The 17,442-nt window shown below is 33.9% G+C and overlaps 1 protein-coding gene across 1 annotated transcript in view; it reads right to left on the bottom strand.

The window, feature by feature from the left end:
- The window catches only part of LOC133179061 (hyccin-like), a 52,346-nt gene that overhangs the window by 14,072 nt on the left and 20,832 nt on the right, over nt 1–17,442 (bottom strand). Inside the window, exons 4-6 of the mRNA XM_061313759.1 lie at nt 16,395–16,529; nt 13,695–13,739; nt 2,239–2,319 (exon numbers count right to left, since the gene is read on the bottom strand). Coding sequence (XP_061169743.1) covers nt 2,239–2,319; nt 13,695–13,739; nt 16,395–16,529 — 261 coding nt within the window. The remainder of the gene's footprint in view (nt 1–2,238; nt 2,320–13,694; nt 13,740–16,394; nt 16,530–17,442) is intronic.

The raw sequence follows: 17,442 nt of genomic DNA, 5'->3' as shown, positions 1-17,442 counted from the left end.
TCCCGAATAAACGGACCCTGAACCCGATGTATATAAACTACTAAAATATTTGTCAATGAACAATGAACGAAAGAATTGAACAATGATTTATTATTTGAACTTTATCAATTTGATTTATGTATTGTAATTACAAAGCGTTATGTTGTATATGTTCTATATAGGTACAATGTTATTAAGTAATTTTAGTGGTCAAAACCCGCTAACTTACAAATTAGATATTGATTGTGACGTTATTGGTATCTGACGTTTATACGTCATCATAACAACTTTTGTCTATAAAAGACAGCTGTTTTGTGTTTAGAAGTCAGTCTGCATTGGGTTGCGACTCCGTATACTTCGGGTGTAAGACAGTGGTATGTACAAACAGTACCAAGTCTATGTATACGAAATCATTAGTGAAGAGTCATTCAGAGTAGAAACGTCCTGGATTGACCATTGGTTCGTCATCTTTGTATTAACAAAATAACGTTGTACCAACCAAGTTTATCATTGTGCTTATAATTGAACCATTTGATCGTCTTAATAAATATCATAAACTTTACAACGTGTTATTCGTCACGGTTCTAGTGCAGATATTATAGTGAACTAAAAATTGGTCATTTCGCCAATTATTCAGTGGACCAAAAATTGGTCATTATTCCGATTGTATATAAACTTTGTGGATAACCATTTCAACCTTGACCAGTTACCAGAAACCAACAGCGGCCCACTATTAACTGATTAAGTAATAACCTTATACCCTCGGTTTCGTTACAATATGCATGCATCCTCAGGTAGTGTAGATTCAAGTTATTCCAATCATGACCTCAAGGGGTAGGGTGGGATCGCAGTTTCACTTTTCCACGATTCGACACAGCTTTTCTGTGACAAGTTTTACTGCTTTTATAATTTTTAGCTTTTCCATGACTTTTTTCGTACTCTTCTGTAAGTCAGGTAAAACCTTTTGCCCCCTGCTTACCACAGAGAGGTTGTAATCGTGGCTTTGCAGCTTTTATATAAACGCTGCATCGGTATGACACATCCTCAAGATTATACATCTTCCCCTGATTCGATTTCCATATTGTTTAAAACATGTAAAACCTATCACCAACTAGTGTGAAATGCCAGATTCGTTCAATTTTTATCACCATGTGGTTATGTAGTCACTACCTAGTAGAATGCTTTTGGGAAACTCAGGTAAATACACGTAAATATCAGCAACGGTTTGATGTTAATTGCTGAGCATGACCATTCAAAAATCATGGAAAGGAAGTATCAAAAAAAAAAAAGATAACACATAACATATACATGTAGTAAAAAACCAATCGCGGAAAAGCAGTATAGAGTAGTCATCGAAAAGCAACAAGGTTCTAAAAATAAAATCACAGAAAAGCAGGTCAGCCAGTGGGACCACATCTTTTAAAATCTTCTTCTCAAGAACAGCAAAGCCATGATTAGTCATATTGATATGGAAGCATCTTCAGATAGTGTAGATTAAAGTTTGTTCAAATCAAGACATGTGGGGGTAGGTGGGGTCACAACAGGGAATCAGAATTTTACATAGGAATATATAAAAGAGAAAAATCTGCTGATGAAGAACAGCAGGGCTATATTGACTTAGGTGAACGTTGTGGCCCATGGGCCTCTTGTTTCTGTCAGTGACCTTGAACTTGCCGAGATGACTCTGGGTGAAGTTCCTGGCACACCCTCAGGTCACAATCTTTGTACCAAGTGTGAGCTTCCAATTACTCTCCATTAAAAAGTTATAGGCCTGGACAAAAATGTACTTTTTTGTACTTTGTTGGGGGGGGGGGGGGTTATAAAAAAAAAAGTGGGAGAGTAAATCTCATTCAGCAATTGGAAAATGTTGTCATGGCTGAAAATTTGGCAAAGTATGTTCCATTTACCTCAATGCATTAATATATATCTACTGGATGGGATATCCCACACTCATTTCATTAATATGTGACTTCAATAAGTCAGAGGACTTAACATGTATAGTCAGGCAAGTGGAGCAGGTTTAATTACCTGATTACACCAATTACAGTAATGAAGTTTTTGCTGAGGTCCTGGGATTGTTCCGATATCTCCTGAACAATCTGTTCCAGAAGCAAAATCCCTATGATGCTTAAACCCATTCTCATTTCTTTTTTAAACAAATTAAGATTAGTTACCATAGTTGTTGAAGTTCTTCTCCAAGTTCTACAAAACAATCTAGTTTAATCTAATTTCTTTTTATAGGAAAGAGTCAAAACTGACCTCATGGTACAGAGAGGGCTGAGAAAACGTTGGAATGCGGAATGTCTTTACTTTCGGTTTCCCATCAGGTAATGTTGTTTCCTGCAAATCAAACACATCAAAATTTTAAATGAATAATTCTTACTCAGAGAATAGCTGCCAAAAACAGCTGAAAAACGTGTCATTTCCATGAAAAATCTGGATAAAATTATTGATTTGAATTCAAAAGTACTTGTACATATATGGGCTTTTACACACCAAAATGTTTTCTGACTCATTTGAATCTTCTAGCAAAAGTGTAGAATGTTTCTATTTTCTGATCATTATATAACTCTCTAAGCTCTGCCAATTCAACAACACACAGTAAAAAGTTTCCTGTGAAAACGCATTCAACTAATTTTTTTTCTTCATTCTCATAAAAACAGGTTGTAATTTGTTTAATGTACAATTATTTTAGCTTTAATCTCATTTGGGAGTAAGTAGAATGTCTGCATGTAAAACACAGTGTGATTAGACCAATCGAATCAATAACAAGGAACCATATGTTTTCTTCATCCAATTACCTTTGAAGCTAAAGCTTCTCAGTAATTATACCAAATGTTCCAACGTAAAACGACTTTTCCACTGAATACATTTTTACTCTGCTCCTTTCTTAGAAAAAGGAAGACTTCAATGAGATATGCACCGTATAACACTAGACTTAAATTTCTTTTGTCTGTCAATTAAATTTTGCGACTTTTGTCAGACGACCCTTTGATGCATTGTTGTAATTATATCCCTCAGATGGTACGAGATGCGCAAAAAAATTACTGAAAACCTCATTATATTTGTTAAATTTTTTTTCCCAGTTTCATCATTATTTTTCCATTGTTACCTAGACAATAAATGAAATAGGAAAAGTGATTCAGACTGTCTATCAACAATAATCACAAGTTAAAGATAGATTTTCACCAATTCGCATTAAATTTTGGTTAATTTTTGGAAGCAGGTTTTTGATGCTTTGTACTCAATGTTCTGGGGTCAGTGCAAGCTACACTCTTAGACAACACTGAATTTTAAATAAATGTCCAGTATGTTAACCTTTTTGACTTCTTTTTCCTATTTTTATAATTAAAGTAATAATGGTATGACATATGAGCTTGGGCAATTAGACACGAAAGAAATTGTTCTGAGTCGTCTAAATTACTGAAATTTTCGAGAAAAGAAATAAAAGCACTAGTAGTTCACTGGACAACATAATGAGCCAGTCATGTAGACCATCCACCTAATACCTGACCATCTGCATTAAAATCTGATCTGAAATAAGTCACCAGAGCTCTCAGTCTGCTTTGTTAATCTTTACTTTCTCTTTTCTACTGACACATGAATTTTCTTCAGTTGAAGAGCAGCGAGGTAATATTTCACATAATTGAGTTCTACAAATATCAAAGTCACTCATTATTGGGCCTATATGAACAGCATCCATAGAGAAGTTAATGAGGAGGTTTCCTAAACACTGCCATATATTTCTCCCAACAATCAGAATGATTAGAGAAATATCAGCGGCCATTATTATCATGCTCAGTTCTCTGATTATTTGCCTTCTACCTTTATCTCATCTAAAGAAAATGTCATTTGACTTCATTAGCTAGTTCATAATTAAATTTTTCCTTTAGATATACTGACATGTGATTTGAAAAATCTTTTTTTTATGACTTAGGAACAATAAATTAAAAGTTTTTCAATCTAGTAGAAAATGTCTACCACATAAATGGTCTTCATTTGTTCGCAAAGAGTTCTTTCAGTTAATACTAATGCTTTCATTAGTCTTATATTGCATGTTCAGTTAGTATGAAGCATTGCCATTCAGATCTCAGTATACTGTGTACAGGGTTATTTTCGACCTTTCGCACTTGCGAACAATTTTGCCCCATTTTAAATTCACCCAGTCACAGTTTTGTTTAATTAAGAAATAATACTGTCTTTTTTTTTAATTTGCCCCGTTTTAAATTTGCCCACCTGTGATCAGGGCGAAAGGGGCAAAAATAAAACTGGGGCAAAAATTTCCCCTGTATACAGTAGCTTAATTTTTTTACTTTTCTTAAAAATAAAAACATCAAGCTTTTCCTTATCCCTTGCCAAAAATACCAGACAACACATATGTACAAGACTGGACATTTCTTCAAAATGTTATGGGCTGACTAATAATAAGCACTTCATATAATAAAAGTACTTGAAATGCCATGCACTCACTTATCCTAGTATTCACAATCATTTTACATAAAGACATATTACAGATTATACAAGTATAGCTATACAACTGCTCTAGGAAAATGCAATAAACAACCACAATAGAACTACTAAAGCAGGCATCATGGTTAGTTTTGTTGTTTTCTCTGCAAATCAGTGGTACAACTGCTGATAAGTATAATTATATCTAGCAATCCACCACTGACGAACAGAAAGCACAAGGTTAGTAGATGCTTTACAAATTCCCACAGTTCAAGACTTGAAGCTGGAGTTACTGCCCCTAGATAAAATAATTTATATTCTAAGAATGCAGTCCCAGAAGTAAAATATTAATACAAGCTGCATACTTTGCAAAAACCTATAAGCTACAAAATAAGGACACTCAACATATCTCAAGGAAAAAAAAAAAAATCAAATCCTATTGCCATTCCAAATTCAAACAGTCAAGGGCCATAACGGATATATTTAACATCTGATATAAAACCACTTAATAAATCAAATGTAATTCTATTAAAACAGATTGTATATAGCAGTCCTTAAAACTTTGCCTCTATAAAGAAGTTATAAAGAGATAAAGAACTTTCACCTATAGCAAAATGGAGATGTTAAGTTCAGTCACTCGAACTGTGAAGCAATCTGTGAAGCAATCGTCAAACTTCTGACAACTGGCTGAACACAAATAGACACAGCAACAATTCAGATCTGACACTTACCAACAATGAAACAGCTAGTATCAAAGTAGAAAATCATGTCTGGATTGAAATAGAAAACTGTGAAGACCATCATTGATGTGAACCTCGGCAGATGTAAAACTCGGGTAAATCTCTGTCTTCACACCTCTCCACACCACTACCCTGTCTGGCAAACGAGATTCACAGTTTCCCCAAGGTTTTATGAAAAACATGCCATCACCTTACAATCTGCAGCCATGGAGGCCAGCCAGGTATATTCTTTAGATAATTATGGACTGCAGCCACAGGTAGAATTACAGGTAATGGCCAGGTATGTGAGAGAACAATGGTTGACAATAACAGGTATTTTAGAGGTACATGTACATTTTGGTAGTTCACTCTTACCGACTATAGCCACCATGTCACGGTATTGACATTTACAATGTATTGCACTCCCAAAATAACTTCTATTTCTCTAATGAAATTAGCATTAAGTAAACTAATTACAAGTCTAACTTAACAATCCTTTTCTGGATGTAATGAAGATAAATTCTGCACATTTTATCCTAAGATATTAAAAAAAACTGTAACCAAATATAGTTTTACCCTCTCTTAAGGATATTGTCAATTTAAATACTTTTGAATTTTCTTTGCAACTATTGGAATTTGCTAAATATAACTTGAAATCTGAATTAAAACATGATTTAATTAAGTACATATTATATATATCAAACATTTCCTTTATCATAAAATTATAAAAGACCTTTTGCTGTTAACTTATTTTAACCTTCTTTATTTTTTGGTATGTATTAATTACTTCCAATATAAAAAGTGTCGGAAAATTACATTCCTTATTTTTATTGCAGAATTCTGTAGGTCAACCAATTACTTCCCGGACCCTTGAACATGAATGGGAGGTAATCAAAGGCGAAAAAACCCTTACACTGATCAACTGTAGAAATCTAAAATATTTATATCTGTAATCTTTTCTCCAGTATTTAAACCAGGGCTGGATGGCTGACTGTTTCTTTGATCGGTGTATAGGCTTTGGGTTTCATCAATAATTCAAATTTAATCATGTATCCAGTTTAATGATCAAGACTGTCTATTGACAAAAACACCAACTATTTAATGTAAAGTGGGCAAATTTTCCTATTCTCATTAAATAAGACTAGTATTTTATTTTGTTACTCTCTAGGGTATAGTTAATAAATTTGATGCAACTGTCTTATATTAATAAAAGAAATGGTCAGAATAGAACATTAATGCAGCATAAAGGAAAGACAGAATGGTTTCAACATAAAACTCAATATGAGTATTTTGAAATTTTCATATTTTAACTTCTTGAAAAAAAGTCAACTGATGGCAAATTTTAGAACTCTTTTATTTCGGAGGGCAAAATGCTTCACTTGATCATTGGTGATAGTATACCTTAACAGCTAGAGGATTAAATTACAATCTTACCTGGACTCATCCATCAGAACAAATGTATATTGACACGACAGAGCTTGCTCGCACAAAGACAATTCAACACAATGAACTGTGCTCCTGCAGGAATAAAGTCCCTTTGGATTGATGAGAACTTACAAGTATAGCAGCTATAATATACCACATTTAATTATCACCCTCAAACAGGTGGGATGAGGCTAGAGAAAACTGACCAATCACAATGGAGATGTAGAAAAGTCACCATGGAAACCAATACAAGGAAAAGTAGCCTAGGTAATATTTACATTACATGATAAGCAGCTATTTTAATCAAATCTGGACGAAAAGGGTTCAAAAAGCCAACGCATTCCAAGTACTGGTAATTATAAGCTAATTAGCAAAGTTGAATTTCAATACCAGCAGTATGTGGTTTGGAAGAGACAGGAGTGAGTTGGCAAATTTTCACATAATTCACACCAAGAGAAAAGAAAAAGTATGGGAAGGTGATAATAAGCTTTACACCTCAGAGTGGCCAACAGGAACAGGTGAGTAACAGGAGGCCCTGAGGTTCTCGGCCAGAAAAATTAGGGACTGCATAAATGGCTGTCCATCTAAAAAAATTAATTAAGCAAACATACACTCAATTATAAATGACACAGATATTCAATATACCGGAAGTATTTTGTCAGCTGAACATGCTGACACCAGTAAGAGCTTAATTGGCTTTTCTTTTCATTTAAAATTATTATTATCCATTTCAATTAAATGAGTCAACTAATGACTTGGCATTACAAATTCCTTTGCCACTCTTGACAAAATTAATCAGGTTTTATTAGTGGTAAGTGTTTGTCTCTGTCTTTTGTATCACAGTCCACCATGAGCTGAAATGTAAAATGTGAACTTGACTTCTGAGTACAGAGAGGTTAAAAATCACCACACTGTTATCGGTTTGTCTGCTGGGGATCGAGTGGCATCACTTGCATCTTTTAAGAATTTAAGTGTAGCAAAATTTGTGGTCAGGGGTTTGGGAGCCAAGGGAAGGGTGGTCAAGTACAAAGAACGAAGCCCTCAAGAACCTTTCGCTTCTCAGAATTTTAATATACAAAAATAGCAAAATCTATAATTGATTGAAAGAATAAATTGAGAAGGTCATTATGTTAAATGAAAGAAAAAGTGAGCAAGCTCACATACCCCACGCTCCCCCAAAACTCGACAATGCAACACGTAATGAATGGCACAGTGCATTTTAAATACATAGTATAATTCAAAAAGGGGCATTACTTGCAAAAAATCATCACATCAAAACTTCTTGCATATCAGGACATTCAAATCTTGTATGTTATAAATTTAATTGGGCTGAAGTTTCTAGATAAATAATGGAATCAAAATTTCTTGGTAATAAACAATTCTATATATTATGTCTGAATTACCTACAAAGTTTCAAGATATTCAGTGCAGGAGTTATGCTGACAAACTGTTAATCAAATTCCTCAGTGATTTCGATTTGTTTATGAGTGCAAGTCCATGTCCAACACATGACAGTTTACACATCTAAATAATTGATGGAAACAAAATAATGAAGTAGTCGTATGAATTTGTTTATACACTGTACTTATGAAATTATTTAAGGCAAAGCACCAATTTGGGGGGGGGGGGGTTGAGAACTATCCAAGATTGTGTGTGTGTGTGTTTAAATCATTAATATTTTGATCTCAAAATCAAAAGGGGTCTTTTTAAGGTAATAAAATATTTCACATAAAATTTCATTACAAAAGCTGATTCCAGTGGATTCCCTTATTACCTAGCTGGAAAGTTTCTTCAATAATAGGCAAAACTCTTAAGGCAAAAATAATGGAATTGAAATTTCCTGGTAATATGCACATCTACACATTGTGTACTAAATATCTGCAAAGTTTGACCAAATTGTGTGCAGCGGTTTAAGAGGAGTTGCACTGACAAACTGTTCATCTCTATATTCAAGATATGGCCAAAAATCTAAGTTGAAAAGTGCCGAAATTCCCAGAAAAATAAGGGAATCAGAATTTTCTGGTAATATGCACATCTACACACTGTGTACTAAATATCTGCAAAGTTAAACCAAATTCTGTGCAGTGGTTTAAGAGGAGTTGCACTAACAAACTGTTCATCTCTATATTCAAGATATGGCCAAAAATCTAAGTTGAAAAGTGCTGAAATTCCCAGAAAAATAAGGGAATCAGAATTTCCTGGTAATACGCACATATATACACTGTGTACTAAATATCTGCAAAGTTAAACCAAATTCTGTGCAGCGGTTTAAGAGGAGTTGCACTGACAAACTGTTCATCTCTATATTCAAGATATGGCCAAAAATCTAAGTTGAAAAGTGCCGAAATTCCCAGAAAAAATAAAGGAATCAGAATTTCCTGGTAATATGTCCATCTACACATTGTGTGCTAAATATCTGCAAAGTTTGACGAAATTCTGTGCAGCGGTTTATGAGGAGTTGCGCTGACAAAAAACAGGACTGACAGACTGACTTACTGACTGACACACTGACTGACTGACTGACGGACAGGTCAAAAACATTATACCTTACGCAACTTGTTGCGTGGGGTATAATAAATTTGTAGATGACTTAAATTTCCATGTAGGGACGAAGATTTTGACTTTGGCACATACAAATAAAACAAAATGAGATTCAACTAATTTCATTGTACAGATTAAAAATTTCAGACTTAGATATCAATTCTTAATTTTATGTCAGAGCACAGCAAAAATAAGTCCATAAAACTATGTAAGAATGAAGGAATGAAATGATGGAATGACTGATGGAAAGAGGTAACAACATATGTCCCAGTCATTTCATGGTGGAGGCATAAAAATCCTCAGATCCATTCAGCATTCATCTATATACTTACTCGTATCATAGCTGATTGTAAAATCAGCATATCAAAAGATGTTTTATTTGTGAAGACAAAAATCTTGTTATTACATGGATTAGAAAATTAACTTTCGAATATCAATAAAATTTGTTTTATGACTTTCAGAAACAAGAGACCCAGGGGCCACAATGCTCAGACACCTTAGTCACTTTGGTCCTGCTGTTCTGCATCAGATTTTCCTCCAACATACATGTTTTCCTCTTTATTTTAATCACCTTTTGTGGCCCCATCCTATACACAGGGGCCATGATTTGAGCAAAAATGGATCAACACTACCAGAACATGCTTCCACATTCATATGTGGGGAGTTTCAAAGACTTTTCCCTATATAATCCCTATTATGGCCCCACCTGATGCCAGGGGACATGATATGAACAATTTAAAATCTATACTACCTCAGGAAATGTTCACATCAGTTTCACCTTTCCTGGTCCAGTAGTTCTTGAGAAAAAAAAAATCTATATATTTCAATGTAAAACTTAGTTACAACCCCACCCTACCCCCAAAGGCAATGAACTGAATAATTTAAAATCTACACTACCTTAGAAAGCTTCCACATAAGTTTAAAATTTTCTAATCAAGTGGTTCTTGAGAAGAAGATTTTTACAGATTTTTCCTATATATTTCAATGTAAAACTTTGATTCCCTATTGTGGCCCCGCCCTACCCCCGGGGGCCAAGCTTTAAACACTACCTCAGGAAGCTTCCTCAAAAGTTTCAACTTTTATGGTCCAGTGTTTTTTTTTTTTTTTTTTTTTTTTTACAGATTTTTCCTAATATATTTCAATGTAAAACTTTGATTCCCTATTGTGGCCCCACCTTATCCCCCGTTGGGCCATGATTTGAACAATATAGAATCTACAATGCCTCAGGAGGCTAATCCACATAAATTTCAGCTTTTATGGTATAGTGGTTCTTAAGAAGACGTTGAAAATGTGAAAAGTTTACAGATGGATGCCAGACACCAGGTGAACAGAAAAGCTCACTTGAGCCTTTAGCTGAGTGAGCTAAAAAGCAAGATCAAGGAACTATGAAATCCAAGCATAAAAAAAGAATGAAATTGAACATTTTTCATAATTTATGCAAAACATAGTATTTCTGTTTATTCCACACACATGGATATATAGTTTTGGGGCAGGAGCTTACCTCCCCAAAAATGTTCCATCCTAAGGAGTTGCAACTTTTTTAGCACAACAAGCAACAATCATTATTACGATCTTCATGCAGAGTCAGAGACAGTGTTTATCTTATGGATGACAGTCAAAACTTAAATTTGTTCATCCATTTTAATGAAAACACATAAAAAAATCAATTAAGTTTCATTTCTATGACAATTCCACAGTATAATTTTTCTTAATCTTACTTCAAGAATTACATAATAACAAGCTCATTGTTAAGACAGACACAAAGGAATGGAAATCTATAAGAAGAAAAAAAACCTTATGATGATAGAGACAGATTGTGAACACCTGTCTGAAACTAATGAGGAGCTAAGAACAGTCATTCTCAGGTAAATTAAAGGTAGACCATCAACAAAACCATTAGATATTGGCTGCAAATGAGATGCTAAATGCTGCAAAAAAGCTAGCTATAATTATAGAGAATATTTTTTTCCCTTGTGAGCATTTTACTGGTATTAACTTTTAAATGGTCTTGTGGCATACAAGTATATCACTTCAGAGTCTTGTCAAGAAGCTGAACAGCTTAACAACACGCCTTCCTTAAGGCAGCATGCAGATGTGTTGCAAATATACTTTTCAAAAATCATACTTGATCGATCTCCATATAATTTCTCTTAAGTCTACCCATTTAATCAAACAATTAGTATGTACATTATCAGCTTCCAGGAATATACAGTTACATGTATATACAGCTGAACTTTGGTATCTCAAACACCAATATCTTGAATACCATGGATATGTAAAAGTGATTTGGAAGTCCCAACCACTTATCATTTATTAAGTATTTTACTCTCAATTCCTTGGATCCTCAGATATCTCTTTTTTCTAGTTTTTCCTTGGTCCCGTTGAGTTTGAGATAACAATGTTTAACTGTACTGTAAGAGTTTTCAAGACCCCCTTTTCCGTTGAACTGCAGTTTTGTACAAATGGTACAAATCTGTATACTTTTTAAATTTGCATTTTAGGTGAATAACAAAAAAAGTATTTGGAATGATCCTATGAAATTTACATCTCTATCTCTAAAAATCTGTGTTTTACCGATATTGTTAGTGCAGGATAGTTCCTGGCATGCTGAAAAACTGAATTTCCAATCACTCTTTTTGAATCTACGTCAAAAAATATTATCAGCAGAAATACCTAAACATTTTTGAATATGTGCATTTTGCAACAAAATAAGAAAACAAACAAACAAAAGAAGGTATTGCTGCTAGACAATTGCAACCATGATTTATGTAAGTCATGCAACAGCTCTCTAATAGACTACCTGCCATAACTGAGTATTTAACAGCAACCCACACAAATCTATGATTCCATAAAAATATCCCCAAAGAAATTAAGTAAATAACAATAAATTGAAAGTAATTCTCCAAAGAAAACAATCTTTAAAATTCTTTACCTTAAAAAAACATTTCATGACTAGCTCTTTTTGATACCCTGTTCATATGACCCAAAATTTAATTATGAAGTATGTAATTCCAAAAGTAAACCGTGTGAGAAATTTCTTGAAGTTTGGCGACCTTTCTCTTGCGAATACTTCTTACCTTGAACCATTTTCTGTAAAAGCACATATTTTCAAGGAGTAAAAATTTTTGTGGTTTGGGAAAAAATGTTGGTTCATGGGGATTTGATTTCGCAACTGAAGATGTGTTGAGCAGTTATTTATTATGCAATTTTACAATTCATGGAGGACAAGAATTCATGAGTCTCTTCATCTCTCAAAAACAACAAAAATTAAACCCCATGAAAATTAAATATAATTATTATATAGGATCTCCCCTGATTTGTGGCTGGATATGATTTTTTATCCAATGAGTTGTGTGTTTTTTATCCCCGAGCCTTGGTGAGGGGATGAAAAACATAGAACGAGCTGGATAAAAATCATATTAAACCACAAGTTATAGGAGATTCTTTTTATTACATGTTTTTTTACATAATGTCAATTTTTTACACTGTTTTCATATATGAATCTACATTATTTTACTTCATTACTTTTATGCAAAACCAATTGTTACGTCACAACAGTTGGATATGAAAAAAATATCCCATAAGTGATATCCATGGATAAAGTTGTAAACATGTGATAAATATATTTATTATACCTCATTATGATTATTCTATACAACATGTTTTCTGATTGGTTTTATATTATCATGTGACAGGGCCATAAAACTTCATATTTCCCTGTTGTTGTCATGCTTTTCACCATATTCAACCTCTTTGGAGACCTAGTGCATTTTCCCACAATAAATATCGTTCGTTGAACGAAAACCCCTGAGAGTAGTTGACATCACAATAGCCTGATTCACATCACAAATTTGCTGATGGACTTCTGTAAATTGTTTCAGTAACACTACATTAAAATTGAAAGTATTTAACAGCGGTGCAGAATTTGAAAGTTTATGTTTATTTTTAAAGTTTTTGCTTGTTCCAGTATAATAAACAATTTATTGCATGAACATGAGGGAAATATGAAGATTTATTCAGCCAAGAAATATCATATTCCCCTCGGGCGAAGCCCTCGGGAAGTATGATTTTTCTTGGCTGAATAAATCTTCATATTTTCCTAATGATTATTCAATAAATGTATAGTATTCAGGAATGTTTCCTAAGTCAATTTTCATAGGTTCTCTTTTGGGGGTTGGGGTTGGGGTGGGGGTGGGGATTGAGAATTCAAACAAGAGGAAACAACTTACTGCTGCAGAAGTAAGAATTTTTACGTGGAAAGATTATTAGAATATAGTGCAATATTATACGGATGTAATGCAGGTTTCAATGAAAATTGGGAGAAATGGCCCAAATGCATTGTCATTAGTACCAAACAAACATCAATTTGATTGTCAATCCATCGACTTCATGAGTGTGCATTGACAACTTCAGAGAAATTTTACACAGAACATATATGAACATAATCTGTTCTAAGGATTATTAAGGAACTGAATTCAAAATTAAAGTGTATGTGTGAATAGGGTATTTATTTTCTGTATCCCTTGTCTTTTATGACTGGGAGATAGAAACTGTGTCTATATACCATCACAAAAATCTTACCAGATTGTAGACACCAAGCAGGAATGCTTCAAGTCCTCTTACAGTCTGGAATTAAAAAAAAAAAAGTCAAATCATTCACAATTTATATAATCAATTTCTTGCCACCAGAATTAACACCTATTCCCAAATAATGCAAAGCCACCATCAATTTTCATAAGTTTGTCACTCACATGTCCCAACCAACTGGGATTTACTTCTTAAGTAACATGCAAGTCATCAAAAATTTATTTCATAGTGGCTCTAAACTTTTTAAGTCTATGCAGTTTAATTTGCCTTAGTCAACACAACAAACAATTTTTTTAACAACAGTCATACCGTAAATCACATATTTTTGTGGTTTGAGGAAAAAATATAGGGGTTTAATTTCATAGATGAAAAATTGTTGAGTAGAGATATATATATATTAAATTTGAAATTTCATGGTGGCCATGAAAAAATGAGTGATTTCAGAGTATTTTGGTATAACCAATATGCATTCTTCGAGCAAAATACTGTAGATTCTTAATAATACTCTTGTACTTAAAATTGTGAAATGACTCATTAATGTCAAATTGCTAAAGCATGAATTTGCCAATGGACTAATTATGAAGACATATTACATGTATTTCAGCAATATAAACATACGAGTGAGTATTTTTATTCCATGAGTGGTGCTTCTCAATTCCTCACATATACTAAGGAATCTACAGTATGCTTGACTTTGAATGTATTCTTTGACTTATTTTCATGGCCGGTATGGATGTTACTCTTTACATTTGGCACTTCTGGGACTTTGGAGTTTTACGGTGATTTTAAGCATGTCTCTTAATTCTGTGAGGTCCTTTGCCATTACTTTGTGATTGTTTTACTTTACATGTCTCTGATGACAAATTGGCAGTAAAGACATCTAAATGATCTTCTTATTTACACATAAGCATGAAAATAAGGACAACTTAAACATCCCTTAGGAGTATAGAGAATGAAGTCAGTGTGCAAGATATACCGGTACTGTTATTTCAAGGACGTTAATTGCCAGTATTGAAGTAGGCCATTGAAAATTTATGATTTGAACAAAATTAAATTTACATTAACTAAAGATTCTTACATACAAGGGTTGTTCGAAAAGTTCGTGGACTACCGTCATAACTTTTTTACTTAACGCCATATTATATCCAAATTTAAAGGAAATACTTCAACAGTAAATTCAAATGATGTGTATTAAAAAATTTTAAAATATCGTGTTTTATTTCAAAATTATTTAGGTTTAAATAATGCGAAAATTGGATAACGGAACAGGTCAAAATTTTGTAATTTCCAATCAATCAACTTAATAATGTCTGAAGTCATATCTTCTGTAAAATGACACAAAAATGAAAAAAATATTCTATATTTTCAAATTAAGAATTGTTTCATCGTTTCTGATGCCAAATTATGACTTAATATTTTGCTTCCTTGAAAAGAAATCAGTTTCAGAAGATAGGTAGTCCTCATTGAAAAATGCAAAAAAGATGACGTCGCAGTAGGTCACAGAGCAGCAGTTAACCATACAATTGTGGAATTTGAATGATAGAACTCTGCTTAGACGATGGTGATCTGTGAGAAAACAGATTATCTGTAAAAATCTTCTCAAAAACATTGAAACGTTAGTAACGTCATGCTTAAGAGTTTGGTGCTTCACAGATGCCGATCTTGTGAAAGCACACTTAAGCAGTGAAAAAAAAAATAACACTGACAAACAAAATGGTACTGGAATAATTGTTAGCAAAATAGATTTCAATTGATAAAGAAATGTTTTAATTAGCTCTCTTGTATTGGATAATACTGTGTGAAATGTATGGGGATAGTATTTTTGAGAACCTCATGTCGGTATGTTTTTGACATTACAGTGTTGTTGAGTTTGCTTCGTGGATACATAACGTGTTGATTCTAAAATTAAAAAACATGAATTCTATTTAAGCACATAGAATGAAACTTCACACTTAAACAAAATAAATATTTTTACATATGATAATGTGCTCATTTTAAATTTCTTGAATCATCTTTCCTGGCCCATTGGTTCTTGAGAAGAAGATTTTTCAATGATGCCATTAATTTTTTGCTATTTTGTAATTATCTTCCCTTGGAGGGGGGGCATGGCCCTTCATCTGAACAAACTGGAATCCCCTTCACCCAAGGATACTCTGTGCCAAGTTTGGTTGAAATTGGCCCAGTAGTTATGGAGAAGAAGATGAAAATGTGAAAAAGTTTACGACAATGATGACAACAACAACAACAACAGACAACGGTCAAATTTCGATCAGAAAAGCTCACTTGAGCTTTCAGCTCAGGTGAGCTAAAAATGATTTATAGGAAAAAGGCTTTTAAAAAATTAATGTAATCTTGAGTAATCACAAGTAATTTTAAGGAATGGCTGTGATCAGCTTGTAATTGACTACTTTTTAAATCCAAAGTCATTGTAAATAAATAACCAATTACTTTTGAAAGTAATTGGCCCTATCCCTGCATGACCAGTTAACATGATGCCTGTATGCTACCGTATATATACTCACCTATAAGTCGGTTGTAGTTTATTAAGCTTAAATTAGAGGGATTGACCCACTAAAATACCGATCTTTTTATAACTCGCATATAAGTCGGATAAAGAATTTTGGACCAAAATTTAACTCCCAAAAAACCGACTTATAGGTGAGTATATAGGGTACATGTATTTTACAAATGTACCTTTTTTCCTGACGTGCTTAGGGCAGAAAGGTAGACCCAGATAACGACAGGTATGAACTCCTTACTGAATGTCCTCAGGTCCGGTTCCTTGGATCTGTAGAACTCAAACAGCTGATGACAGATTGGGTCCAGAACCTAAAGCATACAGTTGGTAAAGTAATTCATTAGACACTTTTATGCAAATTACTATCATTCAATTTCTTCATGCATGTACATGTATGTGACATCAGTACATATTGTCATTGTGTGCATATTGTCAGGCCCGTAGGAAGCAATTTCACTTTGAGGGGGCACAATCATACATTTTCAGTTGAGGGGGCACTATCGACTCCAAAATTCCTTGACAAGCAAAAAAAAAAAAAAAAAAAAAAAAAAAAAGGTCATCATACGTTATTAATGAGGGGGCACAAGCATGTAGAAGCTATGTTTTCTATAGTATTCTATATATCGGCAAAATTATTGGGGGGGGGGGGCACAGCCCCCCCGTGCCCCCCCCGGTTCCTACGGCCATGATTGTTGGTGACAATATGCACCTAACTCACTGCAATTATTATCATCCATCAGAACATATTGTCACCGGATGAAAAATTATACATTTACAATATTGTCCCTGGTGACAATATGTGCATGCCTACCCTCACTGCAAATCTTGTCACACCACAGTTTGGGCCTAAGGATTTTTTTTTGTAGTATTGTGAATGTACTTAGTGCTTTGCCCCCAAAGACACCAACCCAGGCTCTTCGCTGGCAGGTCTTTCACCTGTCACTTCCAGGCATGGCATGGCACTTCATGCAACATGAGAGGAGAAAAATGTGACGAACTAGACCTGGATTCGAACTCAGGCTCTCTGAAACTGAGCTATCTGACCACCAGCAATCAGTTTAGTTAGTAGAGCACCTGACTGGAGATTCAGGGAGCTCAGGTTCTAAATCACAGTCTGTCTGTTGCATTTTTCTCCTTTCCTGTTACAGTACAATTGTTATTAATGTTTATCTCTATAATGAAGCATTATATCTCTATAATGATCTGCAATAAAATGCTTCATTA

The sequence above is a fragment of the Saccostrea echinata genome, unplaced genomic scaffold (assembly GCF_033153115.1).
Source record: "Saccostrea echinata isolate AGI-Se365-2 ecotype Australia unplaced genomic scaffold, CSIRO_AGI_Sech_v1 ptg000004l, whole genome shotgun sequence".
Taxonomy (NCBI): Eukaryota; Metazoa; Mollusca; class Bivalvia; order Ostreida; family Ostreidae; genus Saccostrea; species Saccostrea echinata.
This window is presented reverse-complemented; position numbering and strand designations above follow the sequence as displayed.